At 31.7% G+C, this 16,764-nt stretch overlaps 2 protein-coding genes across 4 annotated transcripts in view; one reads left to right on the top strand and one right to left on the bottom strand.

Annotated features, from left to right (window-relative positions):
• The window catches only part of LOC124354899, an 84,595-nt gene extending 71,726 nt beyond the window's left edge, over positions 1-12,869 (top strand). Inside the window, exons 4-10 of the mRNA XM_046805696.1 lie at positions 1,801-1,937; positions 3,389-3,528; positions 5,591-5,748; positions 6,333-6,406; positions 7,523-7,784; positions 9,216-9,511; positions 11,497-12,869. Coding sequence (XP_046661652.1) covers positions 1,801-1,937; positions 3,389-3,528; positions 5,591-5,748; positions 6,333-6,406; positions 7,523-7,784; positions 9,216-9,511; positions 11,497-11,671 — 1,242 coding nt within the window. The 3' untranslated portion in view covers positions 11,672-12,869. The remainder of the gene's footprint in view (positions 1-1,800; positions 1,938-3,388; positions 3,529-5,590; positions 5,749-6,332; positions 6,407-7,522; positions 7,785-9,215; positions 9,512-11,496) is intronic.
• Positions 12,870-14,657: 1,788 nt separating this feature from the next.
• Positions 14,658-16,764, bottom strand: part of LOC124354898 — a 76,559-nt gene continuing 74,452 nt past the window's right edge. For 2 of the 3 annotated variants that reach the window (XM_046805694.1, XM_046805695.1), the window contains 2 exons: positions 15,364-15,516; positions 14,658-14,812 (listed from right to left, as the gene is read on the bottom strand). In XM_046805694.1, coding sequence (XP_046661650.1) covers positions 14,708-14,812; positions 15,364-15,516 — 258 coding nt within the window. In that variant the 3' untranslated portion in view covers positions 14,658-14,707. Of the gene's footprint in view, positions 14,813-15,363; positions 15,517-16,764 lie in introns of those variants that run through there. The other variant, XR_006921723.1, reaches the window with a different exon arrangement.

The following is a 16,764-nucleotide window of genomic DNA, read 5'->3' as shown; positions in this document are numbered from 1 at the left end:
CTTAAACAAATTTGTAACTTTATTTTAGGTTTTTTAAGTATCTGTAATTTTTATTCAGCATATTAAGAAATGTTTATTACGATTCTTAAGTATGGATTTCAATTTTTCACAGCTCACTGCACGCAGTATCAATTTCATCTCATTATACTCGCACTATTTATCTGATTGAACATCAGAATTTTAATTGAACTTTTATTTGATATCCAATTGGTATCTACTATGAACTTAAACTATACTTCAATATGAATATTTCACGATTCATTTTATATCTGTAATTTATTTACGTATGTAAAGCCATGTTTGTAAGCATTATGTCATGTCAATTATAACTCCAAGTTGTATTTATTGAATATTAAATTTAATTAAATTGCAATTGAGAGGAAATTAAGGACGATGATGTTATGCAATATATTTTTGTTTTCTTTTTTACTATCGCCAAATGTTACACAGAAATATTCAACAAGTACAGTACGTACTATTTAATATTTTTATTTGCAAATGTAGTATGCTAACATTATCTGAACAATACACAATGATTGTTTCAAAGCTATACTTGTACCATAATTAGTAGACAATCGTGTCGGTGTAAACCATATATTAAATTATTATTGTATACACAAAATAACAAATAAGATCTAGAAAAATTAAGATAATTTTTAAAGCAAAGAAATGTTAGATAAAAGATAATCTGCATGTAGTACAGCCAAGCAGCACTCTACAACTGGTAGGCAATCAGAGGTTAGAGCAATCACGCCAATAGGTCAAGCCTGTACCAACCTTTTAATGTAAAATTATCAGCAACCCAGTACTTGGATATACAGATAAGGACATTATAAGGAACGCATATATAACTGCTGTGATTGTTTTAACCTCTGTATTACCTACCAGTTGTAGAGTGCTGCATTGGCTATACTAGATGCAGATTATCTTTTATCTCAACTTTATTTAAATATACATGTATAAAATTCTGATTGAGTAACAACTCAACTCAATTGAAGGTTCCGCCATGGACAGTCTCATGTCTAATAGTTTCCTCATTCAAAGGAGCAGGTGGCAACTTTACAAAATCTGCTCAATTAACACATTCGCTACTAAAGGGCAAAGTAGTGGTGGTGCACACACATCACAATGACACTCGCATTTTCAGACATTGGGATACTTGGGGAAGTTAAATGTTAACTTTGTGTACTATAGCTGGAGTAGTACTATTATATAATACATTCATTAACAAGGGGCACAGTGTTGTGGTGTGTGATGACACTCGCATTTTCAGACATTGAGATACTTGGTAGACAAAGTGTTAAATCTGTGTTAAAAATTAAATATTTTAAATAATGGTTTATAAAAATAATGCCTTTAAGAGCTCTGTAACCTGGCGAATGACGAGTTTTTTTAACCGCCTGGTCAAGAATAACAGTTAAGATGGTAAATTAATAACAACTACTCTCAGACAAGTTCAACATTGTAAACTTACATTCTCAAAAAGTATACTTGTACCTTTCTCCTATACAAATTTGGTTTTGGATCACAATGTTCTGAGTTATGAATTTTCAAAGTTGCAGTTTAGTTGAAGCGTCAACAATGGGTACTCTTCTTTGTTGTTTTGATATAAATACTGAAACTTGATTAAAATAAGTTAGATTGTAGTTAACTTTTGAACTCGCCACTGGGCGAATATACTGTTTATCCAAAAGGAAAAATAATGTAATTTGTTTCTGATTGATTCTGTTTTGTTATAATGAAAATGAATAACCAAGTCTTGTTCTCTGCAGACAACTGAACAGTATACGGCTGTTACAGGCTTGGCGTAGACAATGGTGTATCGTCCGCTATGGTCATGGCAGCACTCTACAGCTGGTACTGGGCAGTGGTCACAATAATCCTACCAGTTGCATTGACATCCCTTACAATGCCATTATTTGCAGATCTGAGTCCAGGTAACTTACTCAATATCCTAGATTAGTTTGTTGATAGTATTGCATGTTTTATTCATTGAGAGAGGATAGAATGCATTGTAAATAGCAATAGCTACAAATAGCATTGTACCAATCTAATTTTCCAGAATAGAGGATTTAAAAATTTTAAGTAAAAGAAAGGTTTGATTGAATAAAAACTAGTCTGTGAATCAATTGGCTTTAGTTATGCTTATATGATAATTATCTTAACTGCACTTGTTTTTAGATCATATTAAGGCTTTAAAGTATCTGACAATAGATAATAAATAGCATTTTAAATGCCATTAAACATTGTACATTGCAATACGCCATATCAAAATGAAGTTTAAATAGTCATATCACACAAAAAATCCATACAATTGTAAAAATCTACAATTACTAACATATAAAACTTCAAGTGGCTCTGTCTTAATTGAAAAATGTATAAAAAACCATACATTTTAGCTTTGGTATTTTTTTCATGGAACTATTCCTTAGAAACAGGGTTGGTTTATGTATCTTCAGTCCATATAAGGGTCATGTCATACAGATAGTGTAGAAGTAAAATGGCTAAAGCAGCATGAGACATGTATACAAAAAATATATTTAAGAGAATTAAAGATTGGGTACATATGAACATGCATTGGCTGAGCAATGGACTTTTGATTTCAAACTATACATGAGCTAGGTGAATAATAAGATGTTTACTAATGTGTCACACTGCTTACATCAGGGCAAAGGCTTGATTGAGAACCATTGAAATCATCAAAACTACATTTTAACACACGTTTTATACACAGTGCACTTCAGTAATACTTAGTTTTATTCTCATTACATTAACTGAATTATCATCCACCTTTTAGTGTGGTTGATCATGACAGTGAGGGTGGTGGAGTGGAAGAGATGCACCAGCTGACACATGCACAGTTATGACTCATATACCACACCTGGTTAACTGCATAGATGCCGTACTGACAGTAACAAAGCAGTTGTGCCTTATCCATAGTGGTACTTAGAGTTCAGATAAATTACATTAATGGATCATCTATCTATCCATCCCAAATATCTCTCATCAATCACGAGATCTCTAAGATCATAAAATAGATTTAGAAGAAAATGCACACATGTTTATTTCACATCTCATTCACTAAATTTTATTCTACTACTTCATGCTATCTACTTGCATTGAAGATAACACATTCAATTAATAGAAGTGATTCCAGAGATGACTGTATCCTCCAATGGTAATGTTTGGGATGAAATTTATATTATATCTCAGCATGTGCCCAGAGTATTCCTTTATAAAATCAGATATGCACAGATTTATGTTTTCATCAAAGTAAATATATAACATTGCACAGTAAATGGCAAAGTTCTGAGGTTATTTAGCACCAAAACAAATGATTATTGTGATCTTCACTGTTTGTTCCAATGTGGCAATATTTATTGCCTAGGTCTCGACAGTTTGCGTTTGGGGTCTACAGTTCCAGCAGTATCCGGCAGCCTATTGTGTTCCTCGCCGCCCGCTCAGAGACTGAGGCCCAGCAGTGGATGTTGCGCATCAGAAACCTCATCTCCCCACCAAAAATCCCAGGTAACCAAATTATTATGTAAATATTAAAGATGCCAAACAATGAAAATCCATCTTCAGCTATTATTGCATCAATTGCAATATAAAATAAAACTCGCTAAAGCAGAAGTATCCCAGTCCCATTTAACAAAACATAGCTATATTACTTATCTTTAGGTTTTAATGTTATTCTGAACACATGTGTATTCATGGTATTCTAGATTTACATTTCAAGGGTCTCCAAAAAACATTGATCAAGTTAAGGACAAGGCCAATTATTTTGCAGCACATTTGTGGAATGAGATTTTCTTGGAAAACGGATTTTAATTAACCACTTTTGTACTGGTGAAATTGCTGAAGATTAATGCGGAGACTGACAGAAGGTCAGCCCTGTGATTGTGGAACAGGCAGCCAAACAATTAAGCACACGAGTCCTCTATGATCTTTTTCAGGTGGGATAATAAAACTTAATTTAGGTCATCCTGAAGCTCATCATCAGCAAAATAAAGTAGAACTTTTCTTTTATTCTTCTAAGTACATCAAACATTATATTACAAATTAAAGCCAGGTATCTTCTATATTATTCAAAGAATCCTTTTGTACAGCGACTTTAGGTGTCTAAAACTATTCTACTATATATATATATATATATATATATATGTATTTGGTATTAATTGGAAGTTCTTACATATTCCTTTTGTGGATTTGAAATACAAATGACTATAGGGCTCCCCTCAGGCTTCCAAAGTTCTAATGTTAATCTCATGAGAATATTTTGGTTTAGTTTAAAACAGCTGATTACTAAAACACTTGCTGCTCAAACGGATTCTTAATCCACTAACCAACTTAAAATCATCTGGTTGATTATAATAGCCACTACAGTACGAGCCATATCATTGCATGCCTGGCCATTTGGCTTTATTATTTAAAATAATGTAAAGAGATCTGAAGTAATAATTTGAATAGTGTTTGCACAAAAAACTTATCTTCTATACTTATGAAAAGTTTCTCAGGACTAAGTGTATTAAACAACAGTTTGCCACAACACGGGCTTATAATGACGTGTCTCGTACTATAATCAATTTAATACGAGCTTATTGCTTTACGATGGTTTACACTCGTTTATACTTATAGTAATTTTACATTTAGCTATAGCATGTTATAGAAAACTAAAATAAAAATGTAATGTTATAAATAAATTCATTTAAGTTATTCTTATTCTCTGCAACTAAAATCACAGACTGTATAAATAATTAATTATTTATTATATATTTTATCTTCAGGACTTCACAATTTTCTTTGACTATTTTTTTTCTTGGTATTTCTTTTGATTCAATTTCCAAAAACCCCATTCCTGTTCTAACTTACTTCGTCTATTTTTATATTTGTTGCTCTCCAGGTGAACAATGTATTAGGAACCATTTTATTAATATATCCAATATATCAAAAAAATGTTGTTAATTTATAGAAATCTTAATCAAGTATTAAAGACAATCTTCATTGTTATCATCTACATTTTCCAGTTCACACCACATTGGAAAATTGCTAACACAAATAAAATCTTGAAATATATCAGCCTTGCCATGTAGAGCTATCTCCAGTAAAATCAAAACATTTATTGAGTTTTTTACATTTGATGACTGAAGATTGTCGGGATATCTCAATTTTTCAATATAGAGCAAACTTAGATGATAGTCATGATACCAGCTACGTAACCCTTAAGAATAAAAAATTCTACATCATGTTTAATCTGGTTTGATTTATTTATTTAACTCTGCTTGAGGAGTGGTTCTGTTTTGAGGAAATAAAGACATTGGATGACTTAAAATAAAGAGAGAATTAATTTTTCTATGATTGATGTGAAATTTGTTGTAAACCAAAATTTTGAGGGTGCTGAACAAATTCTATACAAGAAAATGGTAGAAGAATAATGTGTAGGTTTAAAAAAATTATTATGGTGAATGTACTTTTGTAAATTGGCATATAATGTCTATGCTAGAACATAGGTCTTATAAACATTAAGACTTTATAGACATAAAGTCTTAAGCAATAGAGAGATAATGTCCACTTACAAATTTGTTTACAGTGGAGGCAGGAAAGTTCAGTGTGTCACTGATAGATAATGCCCACTCTCGCATTGCCGGGTTGGCAGGCCTGTTTGGTACCATGAGTGTTGGTCTCACTGGTATTACCATCAACGACCCTGTCACCGGACAGATCAGGATGCACTGGCGTTGGTCACAGGTGAGTGTTACAGTTTTGTTTTATTCAAGTAGTACTCTATTTACAGTTACATGCTCATGGATTTGTTATATGCCTGCCATATTGGATACTTCATAATGGATACTTAACTTTTCTTAAGTTCCTGTAGGGGAAAATGATATCTTCTGTAACAGAATGTTATAACAAAGGTTTTGAATGACTTGTAATGTTTTATTCACATTACTAATAGCAATACAATTTTCTATTTTGGATTCAAATATTATTCAAATTGATAATATTTTGTCTTTTTTAGCACCCACTTATGCTACAGATTTACAGATTCTATAATTATTAGACATAAAAATTCATTATACAAACTTAGGTTTTATTTTATGGATAGTGCAGCTATCCTCAGATGCATTGCATAGGTGATAACACAAACCGTATAAAAATAAAACTCTGTACAAACTTTACAGCACATAGCCAAGAGAATAAGACATGTACTGTACTCTGTATTCAAGATCATTGTTAATCAATTGCAATTAATTAACCATGTTTTGATATTAGTAATATGATGTCTATTCTTTCCAAAGGGCTAAATTAATAAAGAACTGGGTTGATTGCAGGTGAACGGGATAACCCTACGACTCACCTCGGTAGCTGAGGATGTCAACCACATTCTTGTCCTTCATACCTCCAGGTAAATTAATTGAATATTCTAAACGTTTTTGAGCCCAAATTGAACATTAGTCATAATGATCTCTTTATTAATTACCTAGTGATTTAAAAATACATTTCTCCTCTCCTTTTAAAATGTGTTATTTGATTGAATGAAAAATGGGTAGCTTTCAGGCTGAGGTATGTCAGTCTCCCAACTCTTTTCACCAACCTATGATTCATATATAGAGAGTTCTAAGTTCGTTTTTTCCACGAGTTAAAAAATGATGGCTTCTACATTTGACATCCACCAGAGATTGCACTTCCAGCAGTGTCCTTCTCTTAGATGCCAGTGCTACACAGTCAAAGAGAATATGCTCAGCAGTTTCAGTTTCTTGGTTGCAAAGACGATGTATGAGTTCATTGTTATACAACCCTGTCTTTGTCAAAAGACTCATGAAGTGGTCATGTCTAGTAAGGAAAGCAATTACCTTCCTCAAGTTATCTCTGCCCAAACCATACAAGGACCCAACAAGCTTGGAATCTAGTTTCCTGAGAAGTTTCTTGCAGAGTTTATGGCCAGATTGACACTGCTACCTCATGTGTTCATCATGAGCCTGTTTTATAACTGAGCTTACACAGACTGGCTCAGGACAACAAATGTGGACTGAGCTCCTTTTTTTAGCAAAGAAGTCAGTTGTCTCTCCATTGATCTCACGATATACTGTCAAGCAATGTGGAGGCACATTATTTGTTGGTTAATGTGACTTATACCTACATATCCTATAGTCAAAACAATACAATTTTGGTATGAAAATTTCCTGTACGCAACCTTATTATAAATTACATTCATATTATCGAATAAAGCACAATAGACAACAGGCACCTTACATGAAAAACAGGCCACTCATATATTCTGCACTATAACTATACCGATTTGTACTGCTTCATATGTACAAGTAATGTTAAAAGAAAATGTCTCAAAATGCCAAACTCAAGATTTGAAAATATTGAATTTAGGGTCGGTATTTCTGTAATTATTATCTAATTCTTCTGTTTTTGGCAAAAATGGTAATTTCTTAAGGGTAGTTAACATACTCCTTTAACCATATATATATATATGTATCACAGCCTTCAACACAACCTAGTAATGTTCCAGTGAGTTTTCGTGTGGAGAAGGTCTGCTGGAGCTCTTCTGTCTGGAGGGAGTGGCACTGATGGCTCATCTATCACTGTACCAGAACAAGCCCTCTCATCGCCTCACTACCTCCCCCCTGCCACCTATCCCCCGCCATCCACTGCTGGCATTTCGGCGCCTGAGTCGCAGCGAAGGAGACCTACGTCGCTGGCTGCCTCTGCCAGACGCCAACTTCCACCTGCGCACTCAGAGTGTCTCCCGCACTCGTGTCTCTCATGACAAGGTTTGCTTATGATTATGATAAGGAATACTTATCGTTGTAACAAAGAAGTCCTCAGTTTAAGAATATGATGGAAACGGAAAAAAGACAGAACAGCGAACAATAGAGAAAAGGATTGAAAGGAGTCAACACTGTACCCACAATATTGACTTGACTTATCATATTTATCAAACCTCTCAACATGAGATAATTTGACAAATTACATCAACAAACTTGTTCTGCAGTTGTTTTGACTTTTTCGTGCCTACTTTGTTCATATAAAGCCCAGCTGATCAGCTACTACAGATCAATTATTATAATACTCATTATTTATGATCTTCAACTGTCACTAGATCTTATGATCACTATCATGTAGTATTCCTAATAATATACTAATTTACACTACTAGGAATCGAGCCACTGCATGATTTTAACAAATATCAACCTCTTTATTAAGGACCCAACAGGGCCTTGTTGAATTTGTATTGAGTGATAACTCCTGATAGAGAAGTATTAGAGACTTGATACTTGGTACATGGGTTCCTCATGCTCAAAGGAAGAACGCTATGGATTTTGGGGTCAAAAGGTCAAAGGGCTGTCCATCTTTGCACTACCTCTTTTGTTACTTTCTGTCCAGTCTTTTGATACACTGTTATATCAGTTTATTTATTATACCACATTAGTGTGATTATTTATTCAGGATTTTTCATAATTATATGTACAAATTTCTGTATTATGTAGTTGTGAAATTATGATACTATCAAAGCTTGACTTAAAATATAATGGAATTTATAAGTTTCTTGTTCCTTAATTTCAAGCTTAATACACTTCAGTATAAAACTAAAAATTATACACCTATGCTAAATTTAACCATTCCCATAACATGTTGTATCAGTAGTAATAAAACAAACAGGTCTTTTGATACTCTGTTGTATCAGTTTATTTATTATACCGCATTAGTGCAATTATTTATTCAGTGTATGAGGAATTTTGATTAGAGTTATGAAAATAGTTTGCCAATTTTATGGCATTTTTGTAATCATTAGCATATAATCATTTGCAATCATTTTGTAATGATTACATACCCAAAACACTAAAACAATTTAGTATAACTTTAATGTTGTAATTCCAACAAAAATATTGAAATTAAAGTATTTAAAGATGTAAAATTATTACAGATAACAGGGTCCCACTAAAATTTAAATTGAATAATAAGTGGTACAAAACATTTCAATAGACGAATTTTCCATGAGTTCCACTGTAGCTGTAATTGAAAAGTATTTTGTAAATTTACATTCTAAAGTGATCCCCTTTCGCATTAGTGGTATTGGTGAATTACAATATTTAATAGCATAACGATTCAGATATTACTTTAAACTGATAGCCTCGGTTTGACAACTACTGCACTCATACTGGATACATGTTCTTGTTTAATAACAAGTATTTCCTGTACAGGTGGCCACCAGCCTAGTGACTGCAGGACTAGGACTCATGCTGACCACTCCAGGCTGCAGTGAGCCTGACTCTCTCCATGACTACCAGTGTCTGGACACTCTCTGGCCGGATGATTTGGATACTCTCTCAGACCTCCCAGATATCCGCAGGTACCAGAATAACGCCCGGAGAGAATCTGGTGTCTCCATTGCCTCTGGGATTTACGAGGAGATAGAGGAGCAGCCCAACAGCAACAGGGAAGACCTGACCCCAGAGGCACCCCCACCTTTGCCACCCAGGAAACATGAGCTCAGTGGGTCAGTTGATTTACTGATTATTTTGTTTAATTGTATACAAAATTAAAGAAAGGATCTTTTAAAATTACTCAGCTCTGACACAAAATATTTATCCTTGGGCTGTTGCCTCGTATGAAATTGGAATATAGGAATCAACTGTTGTTACACATTAAGAATGCAATACTTTTAATTCTTAGCCAACTGTGATAAAACTTTCTTTTTACTGACTAGATGATGCTGTACTTAAATGACCACTGTGTCTTCCATAAATGTGTTCATCTGATTTTTCCACTTGGCTTGTTAATTATTAATTTAAGATGCCAATTTATTATTATCTGCAGTACATATTATTTTATGGCAAATTATAATGAAACATTGGTTTTATGGGTATAACATTGTTACTAAACAAGACCGATTGTTTTATTATTGAAGACTGAAGTGACATTCATCAATGGCTCAATGACCAATGACTTAATTATACAAACCAAGGGGGTCCTATAATTTTAGACTAAGTCTATAACCATGGGAATCCAGATACTAAAAATTATCATTTCCATGTTACTAAAGGGGTTAGCATCACATGAAGAATTATTTCTAAACACCCTAATCTTAAACCAGTCTTAACATGTTCACTACAGTGAATAATGTCTGTGACTATGAAATAGTCTATGAGAAGATATGTGATGTATTTATTAATTACATTACTTACGCACGCACAAACACACACACACAATCATGTATATATGTATACATACAGGTACATACATGATTAAATGTAACTAAGCATAAAGTGTAAAAGTATTTACGCATTTACAGCATTAAAGCAATATGACTACAAGATCTATTCTCTTGAAAAGTAAAAAATACTAAATCAACTGTATAGTTTCTCCTCGGTCAATGTACTGAAATATAAACTAAATATAAACACTAAAATAGTGATCATTGCCAGCCTCAATACTGAACCCACAGAAAAATTACAAACCTGTATAAAAAATAGAGAATGATAAATATTATATATAATATTCAATCCATTAACAAAACTGTCAATTATATATTTTAAGTTTTATTTTGTTACAGTATTAATTTATTATTATTATAATGCTTCTTATAAATTGCTGATAAAATTTTTATTATTCCCTTGTTATTTAGTTTGTTTAAATGAGTTCTCATAAATTAACCATTAATGAAACTTAGACATGTCTTACAATAGAAACTATAAACATTCTCATTTTACCCGATACTCTTATGTACTTCAATGTCCACAACACAAAACTAACTTCTTTGAAAAATCTTCATTCTTGACTTGTATTAATATTTACAATTATTACCCAGCGAATATAAATTCAAACATTTTTTAAACAGTTCAAAGGGAGACAATAGCTTTCCTTTTTGGTCACTGTTTCTATAGTTTACAAGACTATCTAAACTTCTCTTCAGGATCAATAGTGTAAATTATCTGTGACTCATGTATAAATATTTAGTTTAAGTAATTAATGTACTGTTATAATTAAATATAATTTGACTACCTATATTGCATTTATTGTGTTTAGTTTTAAAATGTGTTAAAACTTTATTTCAATTGAATAAATTCTTCAAAGACTTCAAATTATTAAAACAAATACACAAATAACGTAAAAATTCCTACATCTATTTAAATAAAAGGGTCAATAAAGAGGATTACGCTTTATTATGTACAAAAATGTAAAGAATGGGTATATTTTGAAATTCAGAAATAATTAACTATATTATTCTTATTTTATCGAATTTTGAAGAAATTTAAAGAACAGCATTATTAGTTAATTATTTTAATTGCTCCAAAAATCCCTTTTTTTCTTCTGAGATTTTGATTACAATTTTATCAGATACCATAATATCTCATTTATGGAGTTCTGAATTATTAACATTCTAATGGGATTCACATTATCATGTTTGTTTGGGCAAGACAGAATTAAATTAGTTTGTGTCCATTTTATTAATTATTGAAATTACCCACGATCTGATTACAGGTCAGAGGAAGAGTATTGTTTGCCAGAAGAGGCCCTGATATATTCTGTGGCGAATGAGAATGAAGAGGAGCCCCTATACTTGCCCATGTCCCCCGGAGGACGGAAAGAAGATACGTATGTTGTCATGGCCAACCTGATACACAAGAATAATGCCATATCTGAGCCAGTCATATGACAGCGTTCTCTTGCAAAGAATCACCCTAAACTCTCAGTTATATGAGAACATGACAACTCCGGATGTTGGAGAATAAGACATCCTCTCCTCGAGAGTCAATCTGAGTATTTCCACATGAGGTACAAGCACAAACAGTGTAACAGGGGTTATACAGCTACGAGCTTTGTTTTTTCTAGTTTAAAAGGATAATTTTTAACCTGATTATGATAGGTAATACCTTAAAATTCCTATTTTTGGGTTATTTCAAAACAATTTTTGCCACTAAATACAAAGTTTCAAGTTACAGAAATAAATTGTATATATGTATAAAAGAAATAGGTTTCACACTACTGAACAGCTAATACGGAAAAACAGTAATAGAGTATATTTATATTTATTTCCATTTTGGGTTTTAATTATTTTATTGATTTACTTTTAAATACCGTAATCACATATATTAAGTAATAAATGTATTAACTTGATAGGTAAAGATTCTTATTCAAAACAGGTATGACTCGACTATTGAACGAGAAGTGAAAGTCTCTGTTCTAATAAGTTAACTGCTTTAAACAATAGTTTATTATACTGTAAGAGAAGCCAGATTCGTAAAAGAAAAGAAAATACATCTACATTCAAGTAATTACATTGTATAAACTGAACACAATGAAACATGTTTTTGATGGAATAAAAAGAGGACATAACAAGCTGATTACAGAACTAGTAATTTCCTTTTTTTAGATTCTTTTACTTCCGGTTCAGTTATAATAAATTATATTGATTTAGATCATATCATTGTTCACTTAATGATGTATGTTAACACAATATGTTAAAATATATAAATTAAGTAATCCTTTTGTTTTGAATTCTTATTCAGTAACAAAACTTGTCAATAGTCTGTAAAGCAACTACATATTTCCAAAAAACCTACACTACAATATTTGAATTGTTAAAAAAATTATAATTAATTCCATGAGAACGATCTAAATGTTAATTAAAGAAGAAGTGTCTAAAAACAGTAAAAAACATCATTGTTCTTGAATTCCTGTACAATTTTAAGTTTATTTTTAATTAACTATTCTAAAGTCTGATTTATTTAAAATTACAATCATTCTATCCGTTATTTAATGATACGGTGTCAAAACTTAGTATTAACACTTTTGAAATTTTTTCAGTTTTGAAAACATGGTTTAAATTCTTTGGAAGTATTTTTTTTAAGATAGAGAAGACAAAAGGTATTTAATTGTCAAGTATTAATTTTTAAACTTTGGTCTTTAATGACATGTTGTACTAAATTTTATTATAAGAGTATACATATAATTTATTTGATTATTGCCACACTACAGTTGTTATCATTTCCCTCTTCAGTTTTATTGCAACTACAGTATTAAGATTTACTATGATTTGATTTTGATGTATAATGCACTTTCACTACTATATGTAACTACTACTACAACTACTATCCATGTAATATGTAACTACTACTACAACAACTATCCATGTAATATGTAAATATTTTGAAGTATCGGTAGTCTATATTTAGTCTTTGTATTGAAAACTGCAGGGTCATTTTCTAGCAGCTTTTTTCCAACAGTGTTGTGTACTAAACATATTTTTGTGGCAAATTATAGTAAACAATAAAAATGCCAATCTTCACCTTATTTTAAAAATCCAGAAATTACTGTTTAAAAATATATCATTATAATTCTATGTGATAATTTTAAAAGTATATCTTTCATGTAACTTAATCTTTTTACAATTTTTGTTACATCTTGTAATTTGCATATTTTTAAGTTTAAATATACATTTAAATATATCTTTGTTATTATTTTATGAAGTTTTACTGCACTATAAATGTATGATTTTTAATTATTGTAAATTAATAAATTGTGTTTTACACACTTTTCAATACCAATATTTTGTAATACCTGATGGAAATTATTAGATTTTTGGGAAATGTTAAAAATATGTACAAAATTCACCAGAGTGAGGTGTTTCCTATTTTATTACAAAATTTACTTTTGCTACATCTTCTTTTGGTTTTATTAAATATTTAGTATGAAACAAAAATTCCCTTATTAAATCTTTTCAAACCAATTTTAGCACCAAATTTCTACTGTACTGTAATCTGAGTTAGAGTATAGTAATTGTTTTTATATTACTTAAATTCTATTAGTTGAGGTTTTGGTGTGACTATGCCAACTGAAATCCTTATGCAGCTGATATTTAGATAATTTATGTTTTAAGACTAAAATACAACTGACCTAACTTTTTCAGTATGGTTAACGATGTCTTCATCTCCCAGTACACAATATTTGGTTCACCGTCTGCTAATTCCCCGCGAATATTTAAATGTCGTAATTTGACCTGTCACAAATATATCATCACTACAACTAATGCCATCCATGATCATTGTCAAACAAAATGTTTTTGTTTTATCATTACTCATATGCAAGCATGAAACTATGTATGTGAATAAACAAACATTGGACCCAGGCATTAGTTACAAAATCTATACTATGTCGTAACAGGCTTTGCTGAGGTTTTAAATTATTATCTTTAAAAGAATGATATTTATTAAATATCATATGTAGATACAGTTTGTAAATAAACAAAAAAGGTAAAGTGCTAGAAACAGCATTACTTTCACTTTAGTATTGGCCTTTGAATCAATAATAAATATAACAGATTAATGATTATAACAAAAATTACTCCACCTCCCATTACTCAAATTGAGATTCTGGGAACACTTCTGTTGCTTGCAACATTGTGAACATTAATACATAAACAAGTACATAAGCAAACAACAACAAAACTTGCATCGTACTAGGAACTTTTAGTAGATCACGCCATACATTTCTAACCAATGAACGCAAAGTTTTTTATACTACCTGTAAAAGTAAACTAATTTTTTGCTCATTTTTATCTTAGTTCATTACATACAAACTGTTCATTACTTTTTGGATAGTCTAATAATAGAAGACCCACAATATAAAACAATAAGAACACATGAATGCAAAATCTTTATTATACACATTTGAAGGAATTGATCCAAGTAACTCAGGTAGTTATAAGGGACAGATTCCTTGCAGCCATCTGGAACTGAGGCAAATATTGTGATGGAAATGACTCAGTTCCCTTCATGTGGTTCAGCCATTCCAACATCTGTAAAATTTAAATAATTTTATAGCAAAAATAATTCATACTTTTCTCGGCAAACTGTAATTATCTTGCATCTTAGTTATTGTTTATCACACTGCTTAGGATTGTTAATATCTATTTTTGGATTCAAGTGTTTTTTGTGTTTTGTTAGAATATTAAATAGTCAAGTTAATATGGGGTAACTTTGTATTATATATGTAGGCAAAGGCTACTTCGGTCAAAAAGAGTCTATTTCTGGAGTACTATTTTGGACTAAAAATATGTATGTTTTATTCTAATAGCTAAGCAATACATATCCTAAATTTCATATAAATTTGTCCACTTGATTTTGTGTGACTGAGTGTCAAACACCACAAATCTAACAATAAGAATATCCATATATAATTTTTCACAAACTTTCACATTTATATTAATAGCATTATAATATACATTATATTCCAGATGACCCTCAGAAAAATAAAATAAAAGAACAGAGTAAAAAAACAAATCTCTACGCACAGGAAAAAACACTAAATACAGTTAACACGGAACAGATAAGTAAAGTAGTAACTTACCGACTTGACATCTCCATGTTGATTGACCAGTGAGACCACAGCCTGAGGGAGCCTGGGTGCTCTACTGTCCTGACCTGCTGTCTCCAGACTGCTGTAGCCTGACATGATATCCACACACAGCACAAATACAGACACCAGAAATTCTACACCACCCTGAGGACACATCATTCATACTGTTACCAGACTATATGATATTCCAGACTAATTATAAACATGAATAGTTTTTATCAACTGAATCAATTAATTCATAATTTTCGTGTTTTTCTATTAATTTGAAAAAAAAAACTAGTATTTACCTTTTATTTTTTATAAAGAGGAAATGTGCTTATACAGACACCGACCAGGATAATTTAGAGAACAGTGACCATATCCATAGATGGTCTAAAACCACAGTAAATCCAAATAAATGCTTAGAAATATTGTCTGTCAATAATAAAAAATGCTGTAAGTAATTGAGAATGTACTATTATTGTTTCAATAGTGTTTTTTGTTTGTTTAGTCAAAGCCAAAATATTCTCTATTTACAGAAACTTAGAGAACGTAATGGTATTAATACATTTAAAAAGGAAAATAACAATAAACTATTTTAAAAGTTTATAGTCTTCAAGCGTAAGTATATATCCATTGGTAGAATTCGTCCAGTGTGTACAATGGATTGTTTATAAGACATTTGCTTAGGGCAGTTTCAGGCTTTTTCCGCTCTTGCTTCGGATCCTCTATGGAAGTAGGTTGTGCATCTTCCGGCCTGTATATGAGAGATTCTTCTTATAGAATGAGCTGTGGTGGAAAGGCAGCTGGTGTCTGGTGTCATAACTGTGTATATCCAATCCCCGTTGCAGTCCTTCTTGATCTACATGCAGCTTCACCTCTTTGATATAAAGCGCAATTACTGCCATGATATTTAGGTTTGGAAAAACTTCCCTGCAGCTGACCAGGAAGCCAATGCTTGAATAAATTCGAATGGCTCACTTTTGTAGCAGTAGAACTCAACAGAGATTTCCTGTTGATGTTCTTCCACGAGTAAGGAGTTCATAACGATGATGAGATTCAAAGAGTGTGTGGTGCACCACTTTAGCTGTGTCTTTATGAATTATGAGTTTAATTTTTTGAAGACTTATAAACAGGTGTTTATTTTTCTGTAAAGGGAATCAACATATAGGTTCCAGGAAATTTTCCCATATATTGTGATTCCTAGAAATGTTTGTTCCTTTATCTTCACATCCGGTATGTTTGGGATATAATTTCCTCTATTGCCATATACTAGTTGTTTAGTTTTACTGGTATTCACAGCTAAGTACTTGTGTGGCAGAATTTATAGGTCATGTTAAATACTAATGAATCAATTGCAAATGGCTTCTTGCATCTTTCCAGCCAGCATCAGAGTTGAATCATTAGCAAACA

The sequence above is a fragment of the Homalodisca vitripennis genome, chromosome 2, assembly GCF_021130785.1.
Source record: "Homalodisca vitripennis isolate AUS2020 chromosome 2, UT_GWSS_2.1, whole genome shotgun sequence".
Lineage (NCBI taxonomy): Eukaryota > Metazoa > Arthropoda > Insecta > Hemiptera > Cicadellidae > Homalodisca > Homalodisca vitripennis.
The sequence above is the reverse complement of the archived record's forward strand: the minus strand, read 5'-3'. Positions and strand labels throughout refer to the sequence as shown.